General features: G+C 40.4%; 1 protein-coding gene across 3 annotated transcripts in view; it reads right to left on the minus strand.

Annotated features, from left to right (window-relative positions):
* Positions 1 to 16,768, minus strand: part of phf14 (PHD finger protein 14) — a 66,657-nt gene extending 49,889 nt beyond the window's left edge. For all 3 annotated transcript variants that reach the window (XM_047604954.1, XM_047604953.1, XM_047604955.1), the window contains exons 1-7: positions 16,657 to 16,768; positions 15,038 to 15,148; positions 13,842 to 14,581; positions 11,886 to 12,018; positions 2,549 to 2,708; positions 1,642 to 1,753; positions 1,064 to 1,201 (exon numbers count right to left, since the gene is read on the minus strand). In XM_047604954.1, the coding sequence (XP_047460910.1) occupies positions 1,064 to 1,201; positions 1,642 to 1,753; positions 2,549 to 2,708; positions 11,886 to 12,018; positions 13,842 to 14,581; positions 15,038 to 15,148; position 16,657 (1,395 nt within the window). In that variant the 5' untranslated portion in view covers positions 16,658 to 16,768. The remainder of the gene's footprint in view (positions 1 to 1,063; positions 1,202 to 1,641; positions 1,754 to 2,548; positions 2,709 to 11,885; positions 12,019 to 13,841; positions 14,582 to 15,037; positions 15,149 to 16,656) is intronic.
* Positions 16,769 to 25,767: the final 8,999 nt, after the last annotated feature.

Raw genomic sequence — 25,767 nt, forward strand, 5'->3', positions numbered from 1 at the left:
AGAAGGACAACAGGCCAAAGCATCACCTAGATGTGATGTCCATTGAGAAGCAGGTGATTGAGATGAGTCAAGCAAGAAAAAGTAACTGACGGATTTGCCTCTCTCAAGGTGAGGTGGAATAGACTGCAGGGTCCGTTCAGTCCAAAAGAAGAGACAAAGGATAGAAGAAAGGATAGAATGATCGGGCAGGATTGTCAATCTTTATTGGCCTTCAGATCTTTTTCTTCATCATGGGGGGGGTCTGACCCTAAAATTCATTGAGCTCAATACAATAAATGTTTATGTTTTTGGTTGAGACTTGAGACTTGTAACATTTGTTACCACTGTGTCATTTTTATCATGTAAATGGAGGGAGAATAAGCAGTATTGGCTCCAAATATCGGAAATATCAGAAAAATCGACAGCACATATTGGCCATCAGCCAATAAAAATATGGCATCGACCCTAAAAAATCCATATCGGTCGATCTCTACTTTTGACTGATGTACATAATGTAAACTGTACGCTGAGAAAGCTGCACTCAGTGAAGCAATTTCTTTTTTCAAATAACTTTCGAAATATTTGCATATTCATGGCCCCTGGATTCCTCAGTGAGGGAGGAGACGTATGTGTCATTTTAAGAATTTCTAACCAGGTAATTGAAGCGTTTTACAAAAAAAAAGAAAAAAATAGAAACTCATTATTATTCAGAGCAATTATTCAGTGGATTTAGTATGCAGTATTTTTAAATCTGTGAACATGTCTGAGGGGAATCTTGAAATAATTATTTTTGTTTAATTGGTGACACAAAAAAATATCTTTGTAATTAGTTACGCTGAAAGTCGCATGTAAAGCCAGTGACAAAACCTTTGGTTAGGAGTGACAGCCTAAAGCCTCTCAACCACGCGGAAAATGGTACTGGAAGGCCTTCTCCTGGGGGTTTGCTAGTGTCTCATTTGTGCCTACGTAATAAAATGCAAACTCGCTTCATGATGGTTTGTCATTAAAACAACTGGCCGCAGAGTTGTTATATTCACTAATAATATAGCTCTGTGTGTTAAAACACGCAGAGTGCTCTCCCCACCTCTTCTGCTGCAGCCTCAGAGAGAAGTCCTTCCCTCTGTGCACAGGTGACATGGAAGTAGGAACGACACATTCCTGCATCACAGCTGATGCATACACCGGTCCTGGCGAAGCGGGCGTCCTCGCAGAAACTGCACTCCTAAGGAGAACAAATACAACAGGAATTAGGTTCAAGTGACGACTGGATTCTCTGAGTCCATCATAATCATGCTTTCTGTTCTACATGCATTATGGAGGTTTTCTTCATGGGGTAGTCAGAGAAGGCATGCACATAATTGTTATCAAGGTGTAATAATGAAATAATGGTGGGTAACTTGTTAAAACCTTAAAATCTGCCGGCCACGTAAGCAAACCTAGTGGTATGCTAAAAATCTACAGTACAGCTCAAGCAAAAATGTGGTCGCTCCTCAATAATAATTCAAAAATAACTATGGAAATATGAGAGATTTGGATATACAGTCAGGTTACACTCATCAAAAAGAAAATCCAAGCGCCGGCTTCGGCAAAACATTAAATACGTCAGTAAATCTCTATGAACATCCAACCCAACCGACATCAGCATGTAAAGAGAGAACTTGCCTTGGCTCCGTATTTTGAATAATTCATCTCCGTCAGTGTCACTGGTCGCAGTTTATCGATGTCCCCGAACGCTACTCCAGGAACGTAAAGAGCACAAACCACATGCACCCATCTGAAAGAAATTAACACACACAATCAAACCGGGCGATAAACCGTTTTCATGAAGAGTGACAACACGCTACACGTTAGTCTGCCTTGAAAAGATTAAAAAGCTGGTTCTATAAGGTGGCATTTGAAATGTATTGATTTCTTAATGCGGATTTCAAGGAATGCAATAAAACTGATTAAATCTATTGTGGTTTATTTTTGCATTTAGTGGAGAGAATTACTGCAGACAACAAGAAACTTAATATTAAATGGGCTGCAATGAGTTTCTTAGACACTTCAGAAAGGATTCACAGATTTATGTGGCCCCAGACTCTGGCTACAGTTTGGTGTGACACAATTTCAAATGTGGACTTTAGGGAAGAGAATCCAAAGTCCAATATAAAGATATCCATCTCTAGCAAGCAACCGCTTCACAGTTTAATTTGCTGTGTTTTTCATGCTCTACTGAAGTAGTAAATTCGGGTGCAGCCTGGCTGAGGAGCACTATCAGCGATAACGTGGCTGAAGTCTCCACGCTTCACATAACACACTCTTTTCTCTCACTTCTTTTCTTCCTCTATCTCTTCCCTTCCCTCCATCCCCCTCTCTCATTCCTCCACCAGTTCTCTCTCTCCTCCTTAATCCAACTTCCTTTTTCTCCCCAGCACTGCATATATGTACAATTTCGATAGCCTTTTGGCTGCCTGCGGCATTTTGACCATTTCAGGCCATTAGGAGTTATTTGTTTCTGAACACGATCCACTCGCTGGCTCTCATAAATAACGACTGACCATCGGGTCAAAGTGCTGCTGTCTCTTACCTTCCAGCATCTGTCTCTTTGAAGATTCCATCCTGGTTTGGGCACAGCTCACAGCTGGGAGTCACTCCGTTCTTACAGGCGTCACAGAACCACGGCTCCGTCGAATTCTCGGAGGCCGAGCTCATAATCGAGTCGCTCTCGCCATCCACGCCGTAACACCCTGGAAACACAGGACAGCATTGCCGTTGAGGCAATATCAATTACATTGTTCATTAAAGATAACATCAATCATCCTGTTTTCCACGTGACTGGCTCCATAAAGGGCAGCAACATGAACATCACATAATGTCAGTGCCCTCAGAAGACTAAGTGGCACGTCATAAAAGCTGCTTGAATGGGGAAGGAAGCTGCATCGCATGCGGCTGAGAGCGAGGACCGCGGTTTCAAGCTGTACTGTGCAGCGGTTTGGAATGAATCAATGTACAAATGAATCAAAGGAGGGCAGCGACTGAACTGAAGAGGAGTGAGGAAAGGCCGCATGTGTTGGGCGCCGCGGACCATCTGTCTGCCTGAGACCTGCTGGACCCTGTTCTCATAACGCTGCTGTGTTTTTAAGCTGTAGCTATTCGCTTGGTGAATTCATTATTACAGAGGATGGGATGTTACAATCCCTTGTGCCAAAATCAAAGGTAAAACGCATTTAGAAGCCCAGTCCGACTGAAAAACAGACCAGCAGGTTAGCAGTGAGCTACCAGCTAGCAACCAACCAGAATACACCAGCTAACTAGCCTAGACAATGACAGTAGCCAGTACGCCGCACATCACTGGGGTTTTAAAGTGGGCACCTCCCTTCACCAGCGTTTTGTTAAGTTAGGCCCACGACACCTCAAGAAGGCTTAACAGTGAGTTCCAGCGTCTGGGAGTCACACCCCTCCATGCTGTCACCGCACAACCCCGTTTTCCCTGCATTAAGTGACTTTCAGCCACCGACACATTATCTTACGTTCAATAAATTGTGTCGGCCGGGTGTCCAAGCTATCTCTCTCCCCGGGATGGGAAGGGGCAGGGTGAGGATACAGACCCTGGTTCGGGTAGTGAATGGGGGATGAAATTAACCTACAAATGGTCTTGCGGTCGCCCTGCACATGCGGACCAAACTAGCACCCAAATACAACATCCTCCTAATCGTAGCTCGGACCAAACCACATCCAACTAATAACTAGAGTTAATATCAATGTTGTACTGATATAATATCAATATTCCTACTGATCATAAACTACAAAAATAAGACCCGACTTGGAATCAAGCTGTATTTATCGTTACCTACAGTCATTGATTCACAACGTGAAGTCAAATCTGCAATCCTGAACAAACAGGATACAAAGTAGGAAAAAATACATCCCATTGCTCTCCGGTCTAAAGCTGTCAATCTTCCGTGGCGTCGCAGCACCACAAATTGAACATTTGATAGAAAAAAATGTAGCCCCAGAGAAGCAAGAACCAGCCACACAAACGCATTTTAATGTCGTCTTCTTAATTTTCTGAGGTTGCCGAAACAATTACTTGGCTGATGTGGTTTCTATGGCAGCTATTACACCAGGCAAACGTGCTCTTCACTACCAATGAGAGCGGCAATCAGTCCTCTGCCTCTGTTTGGGAGATAACACTCCAACTCCTAATTCAGTCAAGCAGCCTTCAGGCTTTTTAAGCAATGGGAAGGGCTCACAAATCAAAAGCTCAGTGTTCTGCAGGCCTGTCACTGGATGCCACACTGGGGAGTTGGGCAGCCCATCAAAAGCAAACACGAGGGCAGACAGAGTTGTTTATTCAGCTCTACACTTTGTTTGGTGGGCGCATGTCCTCTTCTGATTGAGAGACCATTTGCTGTCTGTCAAACTGAATCACTAATTCTGAACTCTGCTCTTTAGTGACTGCAGAGGCTGTATCTTCAGATTTTTGCAGTCTATTTTTTCTTCTGAACATCAACTCACTCTGTCAATTAAGTCATTGTGGAGTGTGCCATGACCTTCAAAAGGGAAGACGTATTTTGAATCTAACTATCCAAGATGTGAACAAAACTGCCGCCTATTTCTACCTCGATTTTCCCCCATAGTCTGTGAAAAGGGCACGCGGCTACACCTGCTAGCTCCAATACAGATCTACTCGAGGTTTATTTTCTTCAAGAAAGGTATTACTGAAATACCTCTAGCAACAGTTGGGAGTTTCATCGGCACTGATTGGGCTTTGAACCGTAGAACTGGGGGTTGCGAACGACCACCATACTGGTTTAACCGACTTATTGCTCAACCATGGCACAAATCTTCGGTGTTCCTTTTGAACTGAGATACAAAGCTCAGACCGTTAAGCCATGGGTTGCTGGCTAATATGAGCTAAGCTGACAAAAAGTGATGACTACAGGATAGCTTCATAATCCCTGAAGGAGAGATTATCCTTTTTAGAAATGACGAGGTTGGCAGGAAAGAAAAAAAAAAAAGGAGGTAAAGTTAACAGAACCAAGAGAACTGTTCTGAGATGGAGGGTTAAATAGTTTGTTTACCTTTAACAAAGGCTGACCGATTAAATATATATGTATCCAGGAGCGCAAATGAAATCCCATGTGTATGAAAACCCGTGAAGATCTAAATACTGTATGTAGCTTTGGGCTTTTGGGAAGCGTTATAGTATTTTTCTGTGCATAACACAGGAAACACTTGACAGGTTATAAATTGTGTGAGACATTAATACAAATTAGCTTCTTTTTTTTTCTTTCTTTCTTTCTTTTTTTTTTTAACCCAAAACCATGCTACGCTAGGATCAACCTTTTTTAAGGCTGATACAACTGATAATGTGTCTTAAAAGGCCCCTAATCCGTACCACAGCAGTTGTCACTATGGTTAGGTTTAACAATACATAAGCAGGCCGGGATAAGTGAATTACCCATTTTTAATATTATACAACACTCATGTTTTCACCCCTATTTTATGTTATTTCATATCGAATCTTCTGCTGCTTTAAATACTAATCACTGCAACAAATACCAAATAATTTGCTCAATTAAAAACTTTTCAATTAAAAACTTATTTTTAATTTCTTAATGAACCAACAAAAGTCATATGAAACTACATGCAACTATTTATTTTTGAGCCATAAATAGGGAAGAAAAGACAGAGTCTAGGGAGGAAAATGAAATGAAAATGAAAACTGTTGGATTTAGATTTTTCTTTTAAATTGGTGTGAGACGATATGAAGCCAAAGGTCCTTCACAACAACCCCGTGAATAACATGTACTCACATTGTCGGCGGTGGTATGTCTTTTAGTGAACAAAATGTTGGTGACAAACCATTATGGCTGGCACGCGTTACCGTAAACTGCAATTTTGGAGAATATCGTACATGTTATCACAAGACACCACAACACAAGAACGTGGAACAAAGGGGGCCGTCTTTGGCAAATAAGCTGCCGAATAAAAGCAGAAGGAGAGCTTGCGCTGTGGTGCTGACGTCTTCCTATATGACTGATGAGAGACAGATAATCAAAAGGCAGACCAGTAAGAACAGGCGTCCTTTATGCGCTCTGTGTAGCTACTTGCTTTGTGGAGCCCAGCTCATTCCGGCTTTTGATCCCTCACACAGGTCTTGCGCGCCCACCTTTCATGTCAAACTCCCTTCTTGTCTGAGACGGAGCGATGGTGTCCGGACAGTGTGAGAACGCCAGAACAAAGAGAAGCAGTGCAGTCAAGCACCAAGACTGACTAATATTGGCTGCAGATACCGACATCTCAACGCAGACTTAAACTTCTTCCTCGTTTCACCTTGTCTAACCTCAAGCGAGGAATTTTATGACCACTAAAATGAGCAAGTATTCTATGAGTACTACACCTTTACAGCATATTATCTTCACACAATTTCCAAGGCAGAATGAGGGATTCTAATGAAGTATTTCACTCTAAAAAATGTAAAAGCGGCCTTTTACATTTTTTTTTAGAGTGAAATGTTTCATTAGAATTACCATATGTCAACGACGGCACCAGAATCTCGTTAAACGGAGCAGCTACTGGCGTTACTTGTGGCAATAACAAATGCGGTGTGACACTACAGAAAACTATTCTCATTTTAATTAAGAAGTTAGGCATCATTTTGCGAGTGACCATGATGTGGTTTTATGATGCACTACACAGCAACAGCAGCGCGAAGCGATAGAAGGAGTTGGTCAAGCCGTCCAGTAGAAACCCTGCAGTAAGAGCTTAAGCACATCGAATTTACTGAACAATAAAAGTTAACTTGTGTCCCTCAAATTAAATGTTGCATCTTTCATCAGAGGCCCAAAGGCCCAATGTCAACAGTCATGTTATAATTTAAATTCAAATGTACACCTCTCTGTGTAAGTGCGAGCTTAATGGATAATTGGACAGAATCCTGTATCCCCACAGACAGACACACAAATACACACTCTGTTCTCCCAGGACTCTCCACAACTGAAGAGAGGTGTCAAGAAAACCAAACTATTGCTGCAGCTTTTTTCATCAGAAAATGACATATGAGGAGGTGACAAAGTGATGCCGAACTCTAGTCTGCTTATTTGTAGTACATTACAGAAAACTATGAATAAATTAGTGTTCCATCAATAAATGACAAGAAGTTAAGCTACACAAGACGCTCTATCATGTTAGCAGCTTTACACATTATTAGGGCTCAGCGGCAAAGCAAGATAGCAATAATGAACCGATGGGTCATTTATGATATATTCAAATCTGTGTAGTACCCATTTTGTTAACAGCAATGAAATAACGTAACTGAAAAAGTAAGCATAAAAAAATAAATGTTTAAAGGAAAAATAAATATAAAAGCCAAAGACAAACATAAATGACTTTGTGCTTTCAGTCTAACCTATCAGGAATACTCACAGGTTATACTGAACATTTACATCTCTCTCTCTCTCTATATATATCTATATCTATATCTATATCTATATCTATATCTATCTATATCTATCTATATCTATCTATATATCTATATCTATATATATATATATATATAAGATTTTAACCAGACCTGCCCATTTCAGGTCTGGATGTTTTGGCCAATCGGTCTGAACACTAACTTTATTTATAAAATGCTTCACAGATACATTGTTTTAACCATTTGTAAGCAACGACCTCACAATTCAACGTTGAACTGAATTGCAAAATCCAACAGAACATGTGTGGGCAGAAATGAAAATGCAGGTGCAAACCAGAACGCCTTGAAACTCTACACACCAGTTCTATCAGGAGACAGAAACAAGTTAAGGACTGTTAAGGACGACGCTATGTCGTCCTTACATGGTGTATGTAAAGTAGAGCTGACCTGAAACGATGAACACATCACAAAAGCCTCTCAGAAACACACTGACAGCCGCATTCACACAGAACCACAAATCCCTGCAGCGTTGCGAAGAATTGCGGCGAAACTTATTTGTGCTTTTTACTGTTATGAAACAATCACAAAATAACGTTTGAATTGTCTCATTTGCAACCACCACTGCTCTCTCTCTCTCTCTCTCTCCCTCTCTAAGCTTATTCAGTCTGCTTTTCTTCTCTCATCTTCTTAAAAGGAGTGACTGAAGTGTTACAATGAGTAATACTGTAAAAGAAGGATTTACTGGTGGTGTGGACAATACAACATGATCAAGTCAAGCCGTAAATGAGCTGGCAAAGGACGCGTCATACTTCTGTGTTTCAGCAATAGCCTAGAACGGATAACCCAAACGCTACAACAATACAAAAAAAAAAAAAAAAAAAGAAAAACAAAAAAATCATATTTTATATATTATATAGACATTTCTATATATAAATTTCTAAACACACCATGTAAAAACCCTTGGTAGGTATAGCATGTAAGTGATGAGGGGATGGGGAAGAGGGGAAGAGATGGAAACGATGTTTTGGTTTGTAAATAACAAATTAGAACAATTAGTACATCTCAGCAGAAAGTAGCTCATCTATCGATTTAAACCTCTAACAGCACAATTGATATATCTACTGTACAAGTACACAGGAGCACCAAACTGATTGGTAAAATTAAGTTGAATATTCCACAGCTCCAGAGAAAGGAACGCCATTCATGTCCTTGGAGAGGAAGATAAGAACTGGCCGCAAGAGCTGCCACTGGCTCTTCTCTCTGAAGCCTCCACTGCAAACCACTTAGTCTCCCTTCTGTTTCTTTTCAGGGAGATTAAACGTGTCTCAGAGGAAGAAAATATCAACCAACCAAACGAACAAGATAAATTTAAGACCTGCTCGTAATATCTTTGTGTCTGCGTATGGAGAATTGGCGATTAGGACTGTCCTCCCTCTTCGCTGCCGTGTGTCTGCGCGCGCGCACATGTCATAAAAGAGTCTGAGATAATCGAAGCAGTCCTGCCTTTACCTCCGAGGTGCTTGCGGTTACAAGATGTAGTTCAGCTAAGCACAGAGATAGGGACTGTGCCAGTGCAGTGCAAGTTGTGGGTGTGCAGCGTGTGATTACACGCATGTGAAAATGGCAGCTAATTATATAATCTAATGAAGGTCTGTTATTATTTTCACTGCTCAATATTCTAATGACATCAGGGGAGGAAATCCCCCAATAAAACCTTATGTTGCCACGGAGCATCGGGCATAACTATTAAATGGAGACTACAGGCAAGCCACAAAATATGACAGTGAATTTAAAGCGTCAGCTAGGCTACAAAACCATCCTAGTAACTAGGACAATTTACAAAGCAGATCTCACACAAAGGTGAGGGTTAAGTAACGTAGATCAGTGTAATATCTGCCCACACAACACTCTGCAGTGAGGACACACATATTGTATTTCTTGGACTGTGTGATGAGGAAAAACTCTAAAGCTCAGCCCACAGCCGAGTAGGATTGAATTCATTCAGTTCAATTTTATCCAAGTTATGTTGTTATCTCAGGGCACATAGTAAGATCAAGACCTAAGACCATGTTTGATCTGATACAGCCACGTAAAACACATGCCAGTAAAACGTGTGTTGCATTTCAACTATGTTTGGTATGATGTTTCCAAATAGCTGTTAAAAGGTAAGGCACTCTAGGCCGATAATTTGTTCTTTCTACATTTTATATTTCTTTTATTTATTCAGCCTTGAATCTTGTGACTGGTCCACTCCGTACATTTTCACTTAAACACACTTTATAAATAATATTGACACACTTCACATATTTTTAGTCTATTTAATAATAGTTTAATGTTCCATCTAAATCGTCACACCTGCTTAATATTTGGTTATTTGTCATGTCATCTACAGTATATATGAAATTGAAAGATATTGGCGCATTTTTTATTTGCTTTTAATAAATTTGGTAATTGGGGACTAGATTTGGTATTTACCAGGAAGTGTTTCAGACAGGCACATCTCTGCTTAGTAGTATGTGTTCAGTCACACTCTGTACTTCTTGCCTTGAGTGATTAGAACATTAGAACGACAGCTTGTATGATCCTTTCATTATTTGAAATACCGAATCATATATTTTTTAAAACAGAATAGGGAAAACACGTGTGGAAACATGGATGTTTTTCCATCCTCTAAAATCAGATTCCATAGTGTTCCATGATGCACAGTGAGTTTTGATGGCACAGTCATATTTAGACTGGTTTATTGAATTTATATTAACATTCCTTTGTTAAAAATACAGGAAGAGAGGAAATAACTGAATAAATAAAGTGGATGAAAATAACTGGTGTCAAATTGATCCACCTTGAGTGGTCAGCCTTAACTGTGGGTGTTTGAGAGGGCTCCAATCCAAAAGAGATGACTCACAAAGTAATCGATTTTGTCTCCAGGCAGTCAGACTCACTCAGCTGATGAAGCCGAAACAAGACGTTCTAATCTAATCTAACAAAGTAACAACACAAGTAAGTATAGAATTTTACAAGAGAAGACTGAAAGAGGAATATGGTGATATTTTGAACCTTACCAAATTATATTTACATTTACAAATGTTCTTTCTGCAGTTACTCAAACAACAGCGTATCTGTACAGGATAAGTTCCATGTGGACACACAAGCACATTTTCTTTTCAGTGAAAACATTGAGAGAGAGTTTTCACAGAACTCTAAATATCTTTTGGGCAATAATATAAATAAAGCACTTCAGTGGGTAGGATAGCATGTATGTTAGCAAGCACCAAATCTTTTCCTTCCTTCCTGCCATCAACAATGCAGCTATGCATGTAAAGCACAAGTGAAAATTATAAAACACAACTGAGCCATTTCACCTGCGTTTTAAGAACGGACATGTTGGGCTGACGCTGAAAGAATTAGACACGTTGACTTGTCGTAACAGGAAAAGCATGGGTGTTGCTGAAATCATTAAAACCGGCTCCACAGCATTAAGTGTTCCAGGAAGCCAGTGTACAGAATCTTCCAAATGTGTTTTTTTTTTCCCCCCCTTGGCTTATTTATAGAGGACAGTGCATATTATTCAACACTGACATTTTGAAATGTCAGTATAAATGTGCTGGTGTGAGCTCTGCTGTTAATTTACCCCCGTGTTCCTGACTCAACATGAAACTGACAAAAGAATGAAAAAGAAATAATTCACACATAGCAAAACTACAATCAAAATAAGATTAAATAAATGAAGTAAATGAAGCACTACAAACAAGTTCATCTTAATGTAAATGTTCATTCAGTTCTTTTCTGCTGGAACACCTGGAAAATAACCTGCGCTTTCAAATGTAGAACATTCTTCATTTGAATACATCCCAGTATGTTTAGGTTTGGTTTTTCAGCTCCAATATGAAAACAGCAGGCCCAAGTATAGTCTGCTTTCAAAGTATAAAGAGAGGGCAAAGACGAAATGTAAATGTTTATCAGAACAGGCAAGCGCTCATATTCCTAAGTAATGAATGAATAGTGTGTTGTACTTGGTCGTATCAACACAGACCTTGGGAGAGAAGTTCAAACGCTGTTTTCACATCACACAAATGACCAATTGCTGTATAAACTGCTTTTGGAAAGTTGGAAAAATTGTTTCACACACACGTCTCCCTTCCAAAACAGGAAAGCATGTGATGTGCTGTGGATGAAAAACACATCCAAGGAAATCATTTGAAGTCTGTGAAGCCTGTAACTCATCAGTTACAGGCTTCACAGGCTTCAGAATGGGCGTCATTAGTAGATCTACAATGCGCTAATCTTTCATCTTTTGTAATCATTAAACGTTACAAAAGATTAATGAAGCACAAAAACACTTTTATCTGGTGGAGTTTTAGGGCAGTGACTGATGCACAGCATGGGAGCAACTATTGTCCCAACAGCTTGTTCAAAAAGCGACCGTGGGAAAGCGGGTTGGTTGATGTCAAAGTTAAAGTTTACGTTACAGTTTTACTGAAGTTCATCAGTAACTTACCTTCGTGCACAGTGACCCCACAGTTATCGCACTGGATGATTTCATCTGCATCCTCACTGTTGTCTCCCAGACAAACGCAGCAGATGAGGATGTGCTGAGTGCTCCAGGTCTGGGACCGGTCGAGCAAAGCGTCCTGGGGAATTAGGATACAAATCCACAGTAAAGCCACTTATCGACGTCCCATCCCTCTGTTCTGACCGCAGATCCAGTGACTGGCACTCGGTAAATCCTATATACAATGCTTATGGACACTGTGCTAAGTTGATTATAGCAAAACCAGAGGCACTCTCCTGGATTCACCCTGATAACATCTAAACCTCTCATTGGATTATGTGTTGAATTAGTGACTTATATTTTGTTTTTATTATGCAGTGCCATAGCCAGCAATGTGCAGGCGAGCTGTCTAATTTGCCTGCAGTGGTCTAGATAACTAGGAAAAGGTGGAAGAATAAATTTGCTCTAATGTTCAGTAGCTTGTTGGAAGCCCCTTTACATCGGCGTTTTATTAATAAAGCCTGACCCACAAGAACCATCTCAAACATAAACCTTAATGAACAAGCATTTTATCACAATTAGTCAATTCCAAGGGACAACTTTAGCTGTTAAGGCTCAGGAAGTTCCATTATTTTAAACAAGAAAAACTAAACGACGCTGTCCAGGAATTCAGTTCTCAGCTACATGTCCAGTAATAATGCTTATGATAATATGAACTGCCACATAATATTCAAACAGTACAGCAATTCAACATCTTGAGCTGCAGTTACTGTTTCAAACTTAATCTTTCAAGAAGGGATTACATAGTTCTCACAACTCAGTAATTGTTTGGTTGTGTCTGCTGTGACAGCTTTGTTGTGTGAACACTGTTTTCTGGGCTATGAAAAAGTGAGCAGACTGTGTGGACCAGAGGTTTTTCATAAAAAGCCTGAGCAACTTAAAATGAAAAACCTGGCTTCAAAGACCCCAACAAACTGGTGAGTTTAGTTGTTTTATAAGCCTTTTTTATAAAGCTTTCAGTGCTGTAGCTTCACTAAACTCAATGCACGGCCTTGTGAGACTAGACTGCATAAAACCAGCCCAGTGAGACTCCACTGAGAACTCTAATGAGAGGATGCTGGAAATGGCATTTATTTAAAAACTGATGCAAGGATTTCATGAGAGGATATTGGAATTGTTCAAATGAAGAGAGATTATTTAAACCCAGCCCTAAAGACCAGTGTGAGTAATTCAAAAAAGAATGTGTGAGATACAGCTTCACATTAAACCAGTTAGAAATACTAATGCATACAATGTATTGTTTATTTAGAAGCTGAAGTTCAGAAAAGTTTTCCATTGATTCAGTCTAAAGTACAAACTGTGTTGGCATTGATGTAGGGGATGAGGTGTGATTAGAGTGGAAACTGTTTTTCAGTCACCACTGGCACTGTAACCCATACTATAACCCATATTTATAACCACATTTATACTGATATCGTGCAATAACTCATGTTCACTTTATTTTCATATACTTGTACATATTTCTTTATATATGATTGGATTCTGGACTCACCGTGTGCAATAATTTCCCACTGTGCAATACCCCATATCCAATGTTGTTATAGAGCAACAACTTGGAACATAAGTTTTTTTTACACTGATGTGTGTATTCTTATTATAATTGGCTACTTACTCTAACTTATTCTTATTGCCTACATTGCTCTTTGTTCTGAACACTGTTACACTTTGAGTAGAAGCTACAAAAGTAATTTCCCTTTGGGATTAATAAAGTAATTCTGATTCTGGTACTATTGATATTTTAAATGAGCTAAAAATGAAGGCGCTAAAAGTGACCCATCACATTACACATACCCATAAGACCCGTTTCTCATTTGCTTTTGAAGTAAACGGAGATAACAAGTGTTATCTAGCTTTATGAAACACATCGTTAATCAGACCTTGTAAGGCGAGAGTTGCACTCACCTCGTTGCCCTTTCCTTGGGACATGCTATCATTTGTCAGCTCCTCATCAAAAGCACTGCCACTCTTCGTCTTCTTCTTAGGCTTTTTCACCTCTTTTTCACTATCACTGCTACTGTTGTTGTTGTTGTCATCACCATCTTCCTTGTCGTCGTCGTCATCGTCGTCGTCATCATCGTCGTCGTCGTCATCGTCGTTATCGTCGTCTTCGTCGTCACTGGCGCTGCCCCCATCCTCTTCCTCGGGGCCTCCTTTCTGAGCAGCTGCTTTGCTTTTCTTCTTCCCAGCTGTGGGCCTCCAGTCGTTGTCATCTTCACTGTCATAGTCGTCCATTTCATTCAGTTCTTCCATGGTAGTGAAGTCAAGCAGGGGGCGATTCCTGCGGAAATTCCATTTCTTAGGCTCGGCTTGAGACTCTTCAGCATTCACATTGCTAGGTTCGGACGTCAAGGTAGATTCAGCCGCAGGATCGGCTGCCGGTTCTGGCTCGGGAGTCTTCTTGCTTTTGCGTTTGCCTTTTGCCGGGGTGACAGTGGGTGTGTCTTTGGTGGAACTGTCCGAGGACGGCTGCTGTTTGTTCTTGTCCTCATCCTCGGTTAAGTTGTCCTCAGCAGCCAGGTCTTTAGCCTCCTCCTCATCTATACCATCCTCTGCAGACGCAGCATTGTCCGATTCGCTTTCTGATCCTGCGGCGCTCGCTTTAGACCCTTCCTCATCGCTGCCATTGCCTGTACCATCTGACCCTACCAGAGCACAGCAATAAAAACAGAGAAAGGAGCAATGATGTTACCACTCTGAAGGCTTGGTTACTGTTCTATTGTTTGACAAACCTGAATACAGGCATGATAAAATTCAAACAAAGATATACACAGTACATTTCAATATACTGGTCTTCCAAATAGGACACAATGTCTAACTGAATTGTTATTCAGGATAAAAATGTTACCAGATCCAGTGACTTAATGCTTTGTAATGTTTGACTGAAAATGAATGAACATGACTTTCTTTTTCATCCAATAACCAATCAATTAGTGGAAGAGTAGGTACAGTTTCAATTAACCAAGATTTTCTTAGATTGATTACAGTCCTACAATGTGCAGTGCATCACTGTTTGTTTGTTGTGACCTGTCTTTATTTATTTTTTTTTTTTTTTTTTTCGAAGTTTTGAGGACATTTACAGAGATGAAGACGATGCTTACCTGAGGCATCTCCAACTTCAAAGTCACTGTCATCTGAGCTGTCGTAATCCAAGGCATCCAAGAGAGAGGCAGCAAGAGGCTTCACCTGACGTCGCTTCAAACTGCGGTCCACTGACAAATGAGAGTTGCACAGAATAATACAAAGTTTGATACAAAGTTTAAATAAGGCACGACCAGCAGGAGAAGCCAACTGATTTCTTGAATTGATTTTTTAAAAACTACCTATTCAAAACAGGAAATCTGAGATTCGTGTTACTCTGAACGTGTATAATAACGAGCTGCCAGCCACAGAAATCACAAATTAACACAAAATACCAGCACCACAGGTTAGAGTCAACACAAATGCTCCACAGAGTTCAACTGGATGATAAATCTCAACATCAGCTGTTCGGAGGAGCAGCTGCTGAACTGCTAAAAAGAATCCACTTCTGAAGAAGAACAACGGGAAGAGGAGAAATGCTCAGGCCAAGAAACGTTAAGGACATAAGATTACTGGATATCTGGATTTAGGTCTTATGAGATGTTTGTTTGTATGCCTTCATAGTTTTGATGTATTCAGTATTAATCTACAATGTGGAAAATAATGAAAATATGGGTGTGACTGAGACTGTGTATTTACACGCTCTGACACAAAGTGGTATCGGTGCATCAACCAACAGCTCTACCTCAGTTTATCCAAGTCTCCTCTTTGATTTTATGTTTTCAGATAACTGAACTGCTGCATGTCTTGTGAGCTTTTCTAAGCCCGAAGTGACATTGACAATGCACACTGTACCCAAAATTTAGTGGCCAAACATTCCTATCATTATATGGTAAAAGGGCTGTATCTATTATTTAACTGTTTACGTTTCTATGCAATGTTACTACTTGTCCTAGAACCTGCACAACTGAGGAAACAAAAATATGGGTAAATTATAGGGGTAAATTCGGGATTTGGAGAAAGTATTGATATTTGTTCACGAACCTGTGCACAACCCATTGTGACTAATCTATGCAGAAACTCTAAAAGTGTCTCGTATAGCCCAAAAAGAATGTCTTATGGTGGAAATTGGACACCTACAATGTACACGAACGTCCATCGTGTGCAAGCTGCATTGCTATTAGCAAACAAAGAGCACCGATGAAGCTAACAGAGTCTGCACAAGACTTGCTCTTCCTGCAAGCAGACAGCAACATAAACTCTTTTTAACAAAACACGCTCGAGTGTTTCAGTCAAACCGACAAGACAACCAACGCCGTTGACACATTTAACGCAGCCCCGACTCCACTTCACACCCCCATCCACCGAGCGTGATAGCCAATAGCGGTTAGCCTTAGCGTTAGCATCCACGTCAAGTAACCACATTGTAACCGGATGTGTGTACATGTATTTTAAAAAAACAGGGCGATTGGGGTGTCAGCTAGGCGACGACACGCAATTCGGCAGTAAGATAAACCCGCATAAGCGATATTATCAGTGACAGTCCACAAACTATAGCCGAGCTTCTTAGCCGTTTAGCTGCTAACTAGCAGCAGCTCGAACTGGCAAATAACGACGCTAAAACGCCGTGGTGGCAAATGCAACTGACCAAAAGCACAACGAATGTCAGAAAAGAAACAACGGCACGCAGAAAACTCACTTTGTAGTTTGTATTCACTACAAGCATCAAGGTAGGTCTCCTTTTAGCAGCATGTTATGTGGACAATGGAGAAAGGACGAGGAGTAGTGACGTACTGACGACTGGATGTTGTTGCCATGGGGATAGATAGGAACATCCGGTTGGTCAAAACGGCTAAATGGAAACAGGTTAGTTAACCTCCTACCTAGTCCATCACTTGAGTACAGATATTTATTTATTTCATAAATTAACTGCATCTGTATATTGAATAGCCTGGTCGGTAAAAGAAACAGTGAATGGACATGTAGTTGTTTGTATCAGACTGAGTGCTTCAGTTACAACTATCTCATCAGCTGCTGCCTGGGCCAATTCAAGATTCAAGAATCATTTACTGTCATTATGTGTGTACATATCGAAAGTTTGGGTGGGAGCTCCTGGCTAAAGTATTGCAAATATATAAAAAGTAGTAGAACAAAATACAAAATAGACCTGTACAGATGTATACATAAGTCAGCATGGCGTGGGTGGGGGGAGGATGGAGGGAGTGCAAAGGGGCAGGGGGATCATGACATCACACATTTTAAACCTCAAAATGTAGGCCAAGGTAAAACAAAAAAAAAGATTGATAGATAGACAAAAAAAAAAAATAAAAAATGATATGAAGCCTGAGACACAGGACAGGTTTTATTTTGGTCCTGTACAAGTTTGTGAGTAATCGACAGGAGAGTCCAGCTCTCTTCAGAAGAAGAGTCTGAGCTACGTGTTAGTCCACCTTGTGCCCCCCACTTTAGTGCTCTTTTTTTTTTTTTTTTTGTAGTGAAAGTGCTGGTTGACTTGTCAGTCCAACCTCACTATGTCTCAGTGTCATGCCCTAATGTTCTCACAGAAATATACTGTAGGGTGCATGTACAGAGAAACCCAAACTGCTAAAAGAGGCATATTTTCCCTGCATTTTCTCATTTTGCTTTCTCGTGTGAGTCAGGGGAGAAAGAGATAGCAAAAGTTTACCATGCTGAGGAACTGCTGGTACTTGGCAATGAGTGGATGGGGGAGCTTTGTAATGGCTTTCAATGGGAGCTGTGCCGCCATATCTTTAGTAGCCTGGTGTCCAGGGAAGTTGGTGGGGGTGACAATGTTGACAAGGTTGTCAGCTAGATAAACAAAAAATGAAGGGCAGCCCCCACGGCACACGAGTTCTTCAGGTCTAAATGCATGAACAGGAACTTGTATGGTCCAAAATGGTAAACACCAACATTTTGTGAAACCAAGTCCAGTTTGGAAACAGTTTTGCACCAAGTATGCAAAAAGAATTTTGGCGACAGGTCGGACATTAGTTAAGTTAGAGTTAAGTGCTGAATTATATAAAGGGGCTCCATATTCTCAGACTGGACCTTGGTGAGCATTTCTGATGGGCCGGGGACTCTTGGGTGATCTAGCCCATGCTTGGCAGCCGAGATGAAAAGTCAGTGACGGTCTGGTGGGGTCCACTCTGCTGAGAGTACATACATGCAGCAGACGCTGACAGCAGTGATCAAGCAGTGTGCTTGACATCCACCAGCAATACATAAGTACCTGGTACAACGAGTACAGCTAGAGTACATAAGTGGCTTCCATGGAGGGTGATTTCCACAACAACTCCAAAGTGCCAACCTATAGATTGTCATGGAGATTGACACGTCAGCATGGATGTGCATTATGAGGCTGGCACTGGTGAAAAGGCTTGGCCTGGGAAAGTGTGGCCATGCAATGTTGCTGGCGAGCCAAGAAAAATGAATCAGCCTCTGTGGACATAGCACGGCAGTCAGGGACAGGGACACAAAATCAGAAGATCAAGAAGTACTCACCGTCGTGGACGTTCATTCATAGACACCTAAACTCGGTCTTTCTGTTGTAAGAACATGTTTTGTCAAGTCACACTAGTATAATATGAGCCTGATTGTTGCTGTCTTGCATCGTACTCCGCACAGACCTCAATTTAATTTTTTGACGCTTATTCAACTTTTCACTCAAAATGACTCAAGTAATATTACCATCTGGAATGTAACATTTTGCATAAAATTGAAAAGAAATGCAAAAGAAAATAATTCTCGCTTGTTATCTCAGACACCTCTGGATAGTGTATTTCTGACACACGCTAAAATTGTGATATACAAATTTTTCATGCAAAAATAAAGGGTATTACTGTATTTTCTCTTTGTTTAAATAACCTATGACAATGTATTTCAAAAACATGCAATCATTTTGTTTTTTAATTCACGTTCTATTATTCCAAAGGATGCGGCCGCTTGAAAGTTGCATAAAAGTACAAATTTGGAGGCTCATCTCAAAAACAAGATTTGTTTCCATTGTCCTCCTTTGACTTTGCCAGTTTAGCAAATAAGAGATGATTAAAATAAATGAGCCTCGATTGATCCTGATACATGGTAAGGGGAAGACTGATGGTGCAGGCAAGCAAAAGGGATGATTACAACTGTCCTTGCATGATGACAAATGGCCCTGTGTTGTGCAGGAAAAAAAAGGGTGTTTTTTTATCAGCTTGCATCAAAACACTTTGTGGATATCACGGTAGCCATCATTGTCATCATCGCTATCAGGGCCCTCGTCGCTTTCTTTCATGCCCTGCTTTGGTCAACACGGAGCTTGGGACTACGGGAATATGATGGATAGTGGGTCTGACACTGGAATCAATGTGATAATGACAGCCACACCAGGTGTAAATTTAACAGTTACAAAATTTATACAACGCTTGAGTAGTACAAATGGATATAGTCAAGTAAAGACTCCGAGTCTGGGGAGAGGGGGGCTCACTGGATTTGTCAGGACCCGGGATGCCCAACATGCCGATAGATCGCAAAGGTAGTGCGGGTCAATAGTGTGCCATTGAAAAATGTTTTAGCCGCTAGTCTATCATTTATCTGTCTCAACAGTTTTATTGCAATATGCCCTCAGATCAGCAGCACACGTCCACAGCTGCACAACAACAACAACTCAAGACTTTCTTAAAGGGACAGGGCGCTATTTCTCTGAATTTTTCTTAGTATAATAAAAACAAAGCTTTCAACAGTGTGACAACAGTACACACACACACACACACACACACATATATGACATGTAGGTAGATCACTTTGACTTGATCATTGTAAAAGTAGCCCCCCAGGTAATAAGAAGTGTGGGCATCCCTGGTCAAGAGTACTTGCAACAGTTTCAGTATCTCATTCTAGCAGTTTACAACGTCCTCTGTCTGGTATTTCTTTTGTATTTAATTGTTCTTCTGTTGGATCCCTTTGGAATGAATCATCGTTTTAAGAATACAGTGGTTAAAACTGTATGTTGAGAGCCATGTTGCATCAAGTCAAAAGCAAAAGGCTTAATAAAAACACAAAGATGGAAATGTAATGTAAATAAACTATACTACAGGGATATTTATTCAGATCCGTCTCATAAGCTGTAAACTAAATGATCTAATTGGTAGACCAATCACGACTTACATTAACCATAATAGTAGCTGTTAAAGGCAGATTTGTTCCCTTTCACTCTTGTGCAAACTTCAGATGGATCAACATAATAGTACGTATTCAAAAGGATCTAAAACACACAGTATACAATCTTTGTAAATAAATGTACTGAAGTAAAAAGTGAGTGAGTGAGACGGGTGTGTACCAGAAATAATCTGCATTGCTTTGTCCTGCCCACATAGCACTGTGTGCATATGTTTGTGAACGTTCTCAAAACTTCATGGTACCAAGTATTTTGCGTATCATTTGTGCTAGTTATTGGGGTCATTTTGGGCTAAACGTGGTGTGTGTACAGTCCCTGTGTAGCCGCTGTTGTCCTGGGGAGGGGTCTTTAATTAGTGTGGCACACCTGGAACACATATGCTGCGTCCGTCTTTGGTAATTTACGTTTAAAGGTACGCAGCGCTTGTGACCGGGAACCGGAGAGAGCCTGCTGTTACTGTGTCACTCACTGCCTCTTGCTCTCTGCTTTTTTTTGGTGTGTGTGCATGTGTTTTTTTTAGCGTGAAATAAATCCGCATATATGGTGTCGGATTGACTCTCTCAAAGCGGCTACATTCGGTCAGAACAAAGGGGTCTGTGAAGTGGGAAATTTGAGTTCCTTTCATTTGTGGTTACATGTAAAGCCCATGTTTGTGATCATGGAGGACGCTTGTGTTAGTATAAAGAATAACCAAATCAATTCAGTGTGGCAAGACCAGCAACACAATAACTACATGGAATAAATACACTTGAATAACCATATCAATGCACGTGCATGCGCAAGAATTAAGTGGATTTTAAGTGGATTTGTGCACTCCATGAAACAAAAGTCTTATGATCCCCATCACAAGGCTGGAGCGAACTTCTTTTAACTTTCCCCAGATGAAAAGAAAAGCCAGTTAAAAAGTAGATAACAGCCTCGTAACAGTGTCGGCGACACTGATGTTAATGAACATAAATAAAAAAAAAAAAAATCCCAACTGCAGCTCTACCAAACTCGATGCAACACGAAATGAAACGCAACAATTCTACATCCAGCGTAATCCGCTGGAAGGGCGGCGGGTTGAATTTAATAACAGATACAGCATGCTCCAGTGCGGGATCCTCCATGGTGGAAAAGTGTTAGAGCTGTTTTAGAAATAAAACAGACTTCAGTGGTCCACCGGGTCTTCGGGAAATTAAATTACTTAGTATATATATATATATAAAAAAAAAGATAAAATATGGGCTCCGATGTTTATTTGGGACAATGGGAGTCTTTTCAAAGGGGAAGGCGCACAAACACAGTGCACACACTGATAATTAAAGCTGAACACCTTAAGCTGAGGGGCAGAATGAAATGTGGCGTTCGATGAAGGTGGAGGGTCGATAGACTCAGGTTTAACTTTGATTTAAGAGGAGCAGTGGCTTTTTGCGGGCCCTGTGGAGAGAGCTGAGATGTTGAGAAAGCGTCTTCCCGCAGATATCAGTCAGCTTGATGAGCCAGAGGACAGAAGCAATTACTCCGAGAGTAAGAATAACACAGGGTTTAGGAAATAAAAACATTAATGTAAGGATGCGCCGTGACAAGTAAGGTTTAAAACCTCATTTGAAGAGGAGTAATTGCATTGGATGTTATTTATGATTCTTGAGGTAAAACACCAAAATGTCTGTCTGATCTACAGCCTCCGTCCGCCTCAGGATTTTGCATTTAAATTGAAATATTTATTCACCCATATGATGTAAATCATGTGACACCGTGTTCTGCATTTATCTTTTCACGAGACTGCCTTTACATTTCATTTCAGATCTGGAGAAAGTGGATCGCGCTGCCACCCCACTGGCGGCGTCCGACGGTGTCTTAATGCAATAAAATGTTCGCCAGTAACCAATTGCTTCGGAGGCATGCAGAACAAATTGTATTTAAGGAGGAGTCATTTTCATCTCTCACTTAAATAAATCTGATAATGTCATTTGATGTACACAGTGTAAAATGTTTCGCATATCATATGGCTCACCGGCTCCTGAGGAAGATTTCCCTTGCTGTGATAATTTCAATTAACCGTAGTTTCAAGAACTCTACGAATGACCGTATAATACAGAGACAGGGCCGTTTTAAAACGACTACATTATTTGGGAGTGGTCATGAATCTGATTAGACTTAATTAATTAAACACCTGCTTTGTGTCCAGAATAGAAGGAACCTATAAATATCAGACACATGTAGGAATTTTAGAAGGGCGCCATCAGTAAGAAATAAAGTAGCTTTTGTGAAAATGTGGATAAAGGCATTGGCAGTGCAAGACGTTAGACGGCAGCATTGTGTCCTGTTAACAATCGCAAGAGTCATAATGAAAATACGGCCACGATACGTGATGTATCCGGCCGGTACGTGTCCTCACGTGTCCAGCACAGGCACAGACAATAAACAGATAAATAAATAATTATGCTACTGCGTGATGACGCTTGAAGCATCATGTCCTCTGCTCACTCATCACGTGACGATAGCAACATACACCCCAGGGAAGAGGAGACGAGGACAGGTGAGAAGCCCAGTGGGTCATCCAGTGCTATCTGACAGCACACAGTGGAATGCTGTTAAATGCTACTGATGGTGCTGAGTTACAGCCCGTTTTTATACAGGCTATACACATCTCCAGCGCACGCTATGTAGCATGTGAGCTGTCTGTTCTCAGCACATGTATTCAGGTCAAGGATTTCAATAGAGTTCATTGTTGCGAAGCTTTATTTTCTGCTATTACTAGTGAGGTCATCACCAACTAATCAGTTTCAACATAACAGCTGATTTAAAAAAAAAAAAAAAAATGTCTGAACTCATGCAACCCCTAGTACAAAACCAGTTGCCATATTTCACTTCTAGGAGTCGTATTTCATCTGTGCTACATTGTTTTATTTGAGATCTTGTTTATGTGAAGCATGTTGTACTTTTCATTTTTAATTCTCAGGCTGTTTTATTTCCATCCAGGCTACACACCAGCATTGCACATTTCACTTAAACTTAAGTCAAAAAAAAAAAGGATCAAATGATTATTTATAGATATATTTGTATAAACGGAGTTCAAGACTCTGGGGACTTGTGGGATAAAGCTGCCACTGAGTGAATTGTTCTGCTCTGAATGCAACAAATTCCCTTCTAAGAGGCCAGCAGGGAGAACAGTGGATGATGGGTGTTCATATTTAAAATAAAGACAGAAGATAAGAATGACAAGTTTTATTGTCTCTATTGTAAATGTGTAAAAGGTGTAAAAAGTCTTCCTCACATCTTCCAGCGTGATGGATGATGATAATAACACCGCCGCTGGTTCTGATTAGACACCGGCTAATGATAGTTGCTGTTTCCATCAGGGACAGCCGAGGCCTTCACAGAATTTGCAGGTATATTTATTGCCAACATTCAACTTAAAGTGGCGAGACACATTTTTCTTCCTGCTTCACCCGATCATAATTTTATAAATGTTAATTGCACAATGCAAAGGATATATTTTACATTTGTCAGAGGATAAGATGCAGTGATAGAAGCCAAGGATAAACAAGCGTCTGCTCTGTCTTCTACCCTATATTTTGGGACTAAAGTCAGATTTTATAGATCAAACCGGGATTAATATAGTTGCAGCTACAAAGATTATGATTAGCCAGAAACAAAATATAATTGTAAATAACATACAGTGCATACTTCATGTTCCAATCAGTTGATTAGAAGCTAACTCCCTGGCTGCTAGGATTAGCGTACCTTTAGCCACTTAGCCGGTGAGTCAGTCAAGTTGGTAATATTTTCATATGAATAAGTGTAGTGTGACATCAGGTAAACTGGAACAGTGTAAATGAAAGACATTTAACATCTGCCCTGAAAAGTGTGAGTCCGAGCAACTGCTGCTAAAGCCATATGTCGTATGACACTAAGATCACCGTAACCAGCTTTACGTAAGCTGTCCTGGATTGCAACACCAAAACCTAAACCCTAAAATGGCTCATTTTAAGTTTTAGAGGGCTTCTTGTTTTAAGCTGTCCTCTCAAAGATGGACATTTGCGAAACGCAATCACACACACACACGCACACACACACAAGCACACAAACAGCATAAGTATAAGCAAGGTTAATAGATGCCATGCGAACTCATTCATTAGCCTTGGCACCTTGACACTGTGACTGCACTGGGAACAGACTTCTCTCCGTGCAGCAGGAGATCCAGTCGTTTCCAGATAGGCTTTCAGCTCCGCCACTTTGTATATTACGATGTTTCAGTCATGTTCAAAGAGTGCCTCTATTGGCCATATACTCAAAAAATGCAGATGGCATGTGTCTGACAACTTCCAATTTCCTTTAAAAGGCGCAACTATTTATAATACTTCCAGGCACTTTTTCCTTGGCGCTTTAGACACAGCCTCCATTTCTCTGATGGATTGGCTGTCATATTCCAACAGCGCAGTGCTTCTTTCACTTTATAGACATCTCTTGGCTCCTGCCTGTGAACTGCAAGCTGTAGTTTTTCTCCCTTATCGTTACCCTGCTGCTTGCGGCCTGCTCATATAAACAAACGCAATGTCCAACTGAATAACTTTGGGAGGATTTAGCTTGGGTGACAGTCCGTGTGTGCTATGTACGTTAATCAATATAACCCATTACCTCATCACAACTATTAATTAGCTCCATGTTGATTTTGGAAGGCAGATGTCTATATATATATTAACTAGGTTTAAATTGGAAATTTGATTAAGGATTAGACTAGGATTAGAGACTGAAAACATTCAAAACAACGCTCATGTCATTCATGGAAGGTTTGCCTGCATTTTAGAGGTACTATTCAGTCTAACATGTATGCTGTCACTATATCAACTTGGCTCAAATTTCAAAAAACACGAAAAGGCTGCAATAACACAAAAATAGCAGAAATAACACACAAAGAAAAAGTTTCTTGAGCTAACTTCAAGATTTTGTGAAAACAACACTAATGCTTGACGCTACAGTCAGACGACCAGATTGAAATTGAGGTTTGATTGTTTTAGCAATCTGCTGTATCATAGAGCAGTTGATGACAAACAGCATTGCATCTGGAGCATGTCATGACATCCTGTCAAAAAAGTAGAGTAGAGTCAGATTTTCTTTCCTGGTAACATGTCCATGACTTTGTTCAAGAGGAATCCAGATTAAAGGACAGTCAACCTCCTCTACTTCCACCAGCTACCAATAAATGCTGGATTATACAATGAGCTTGTTTTGTTGTTTTTTACCTACTCTTACAATCCTACCATGCTGCTTCACATAGTGGTTTCCATGGCAATTGTCAAACAACATGTTGTCGCATCGTGTTTTTATATTTATTGATCCCCATTGGGGAAATTCAAAAATAATTAAAATGGAACTTGTCAGACAATAGACACATATATGAGCATTATACTAACTACCTAAAAACCTGCAACACATGACATGTCCTTTAGTGTTTTAGTTTAGGCCAAGCCTCATCCACTAACGCTGAGAAGCAGAGCTTAGGATCTATAGGCAGTGTATATTTAGTGTAGCTAGCATTCGTCAGCTGGAAAGTGGGCGAAATGGCTACTGTTAATCAGGTAGATGCATAATATCTTTGCCGACCCATGATCTGCAATGTTAAATAGAAAAATTTAAAAAAATGCTGTA

Source organism: Mugil cephalus, chromosome 14 (assembly GCF_022458985.1).
Source record: "Mugil cephalus isolate CIBA_MC_2020 chromosome 14, CIBA_Mcephalus_1.1, whole genome shotgun sequence".
In the NCBI taxonomy this organism is placed as follows: Eukaryota; Metazoa; Chordata; class Actinopteri; order Mugiliformes; family Mugilidae; genus Mugil; species Mugil cephalus.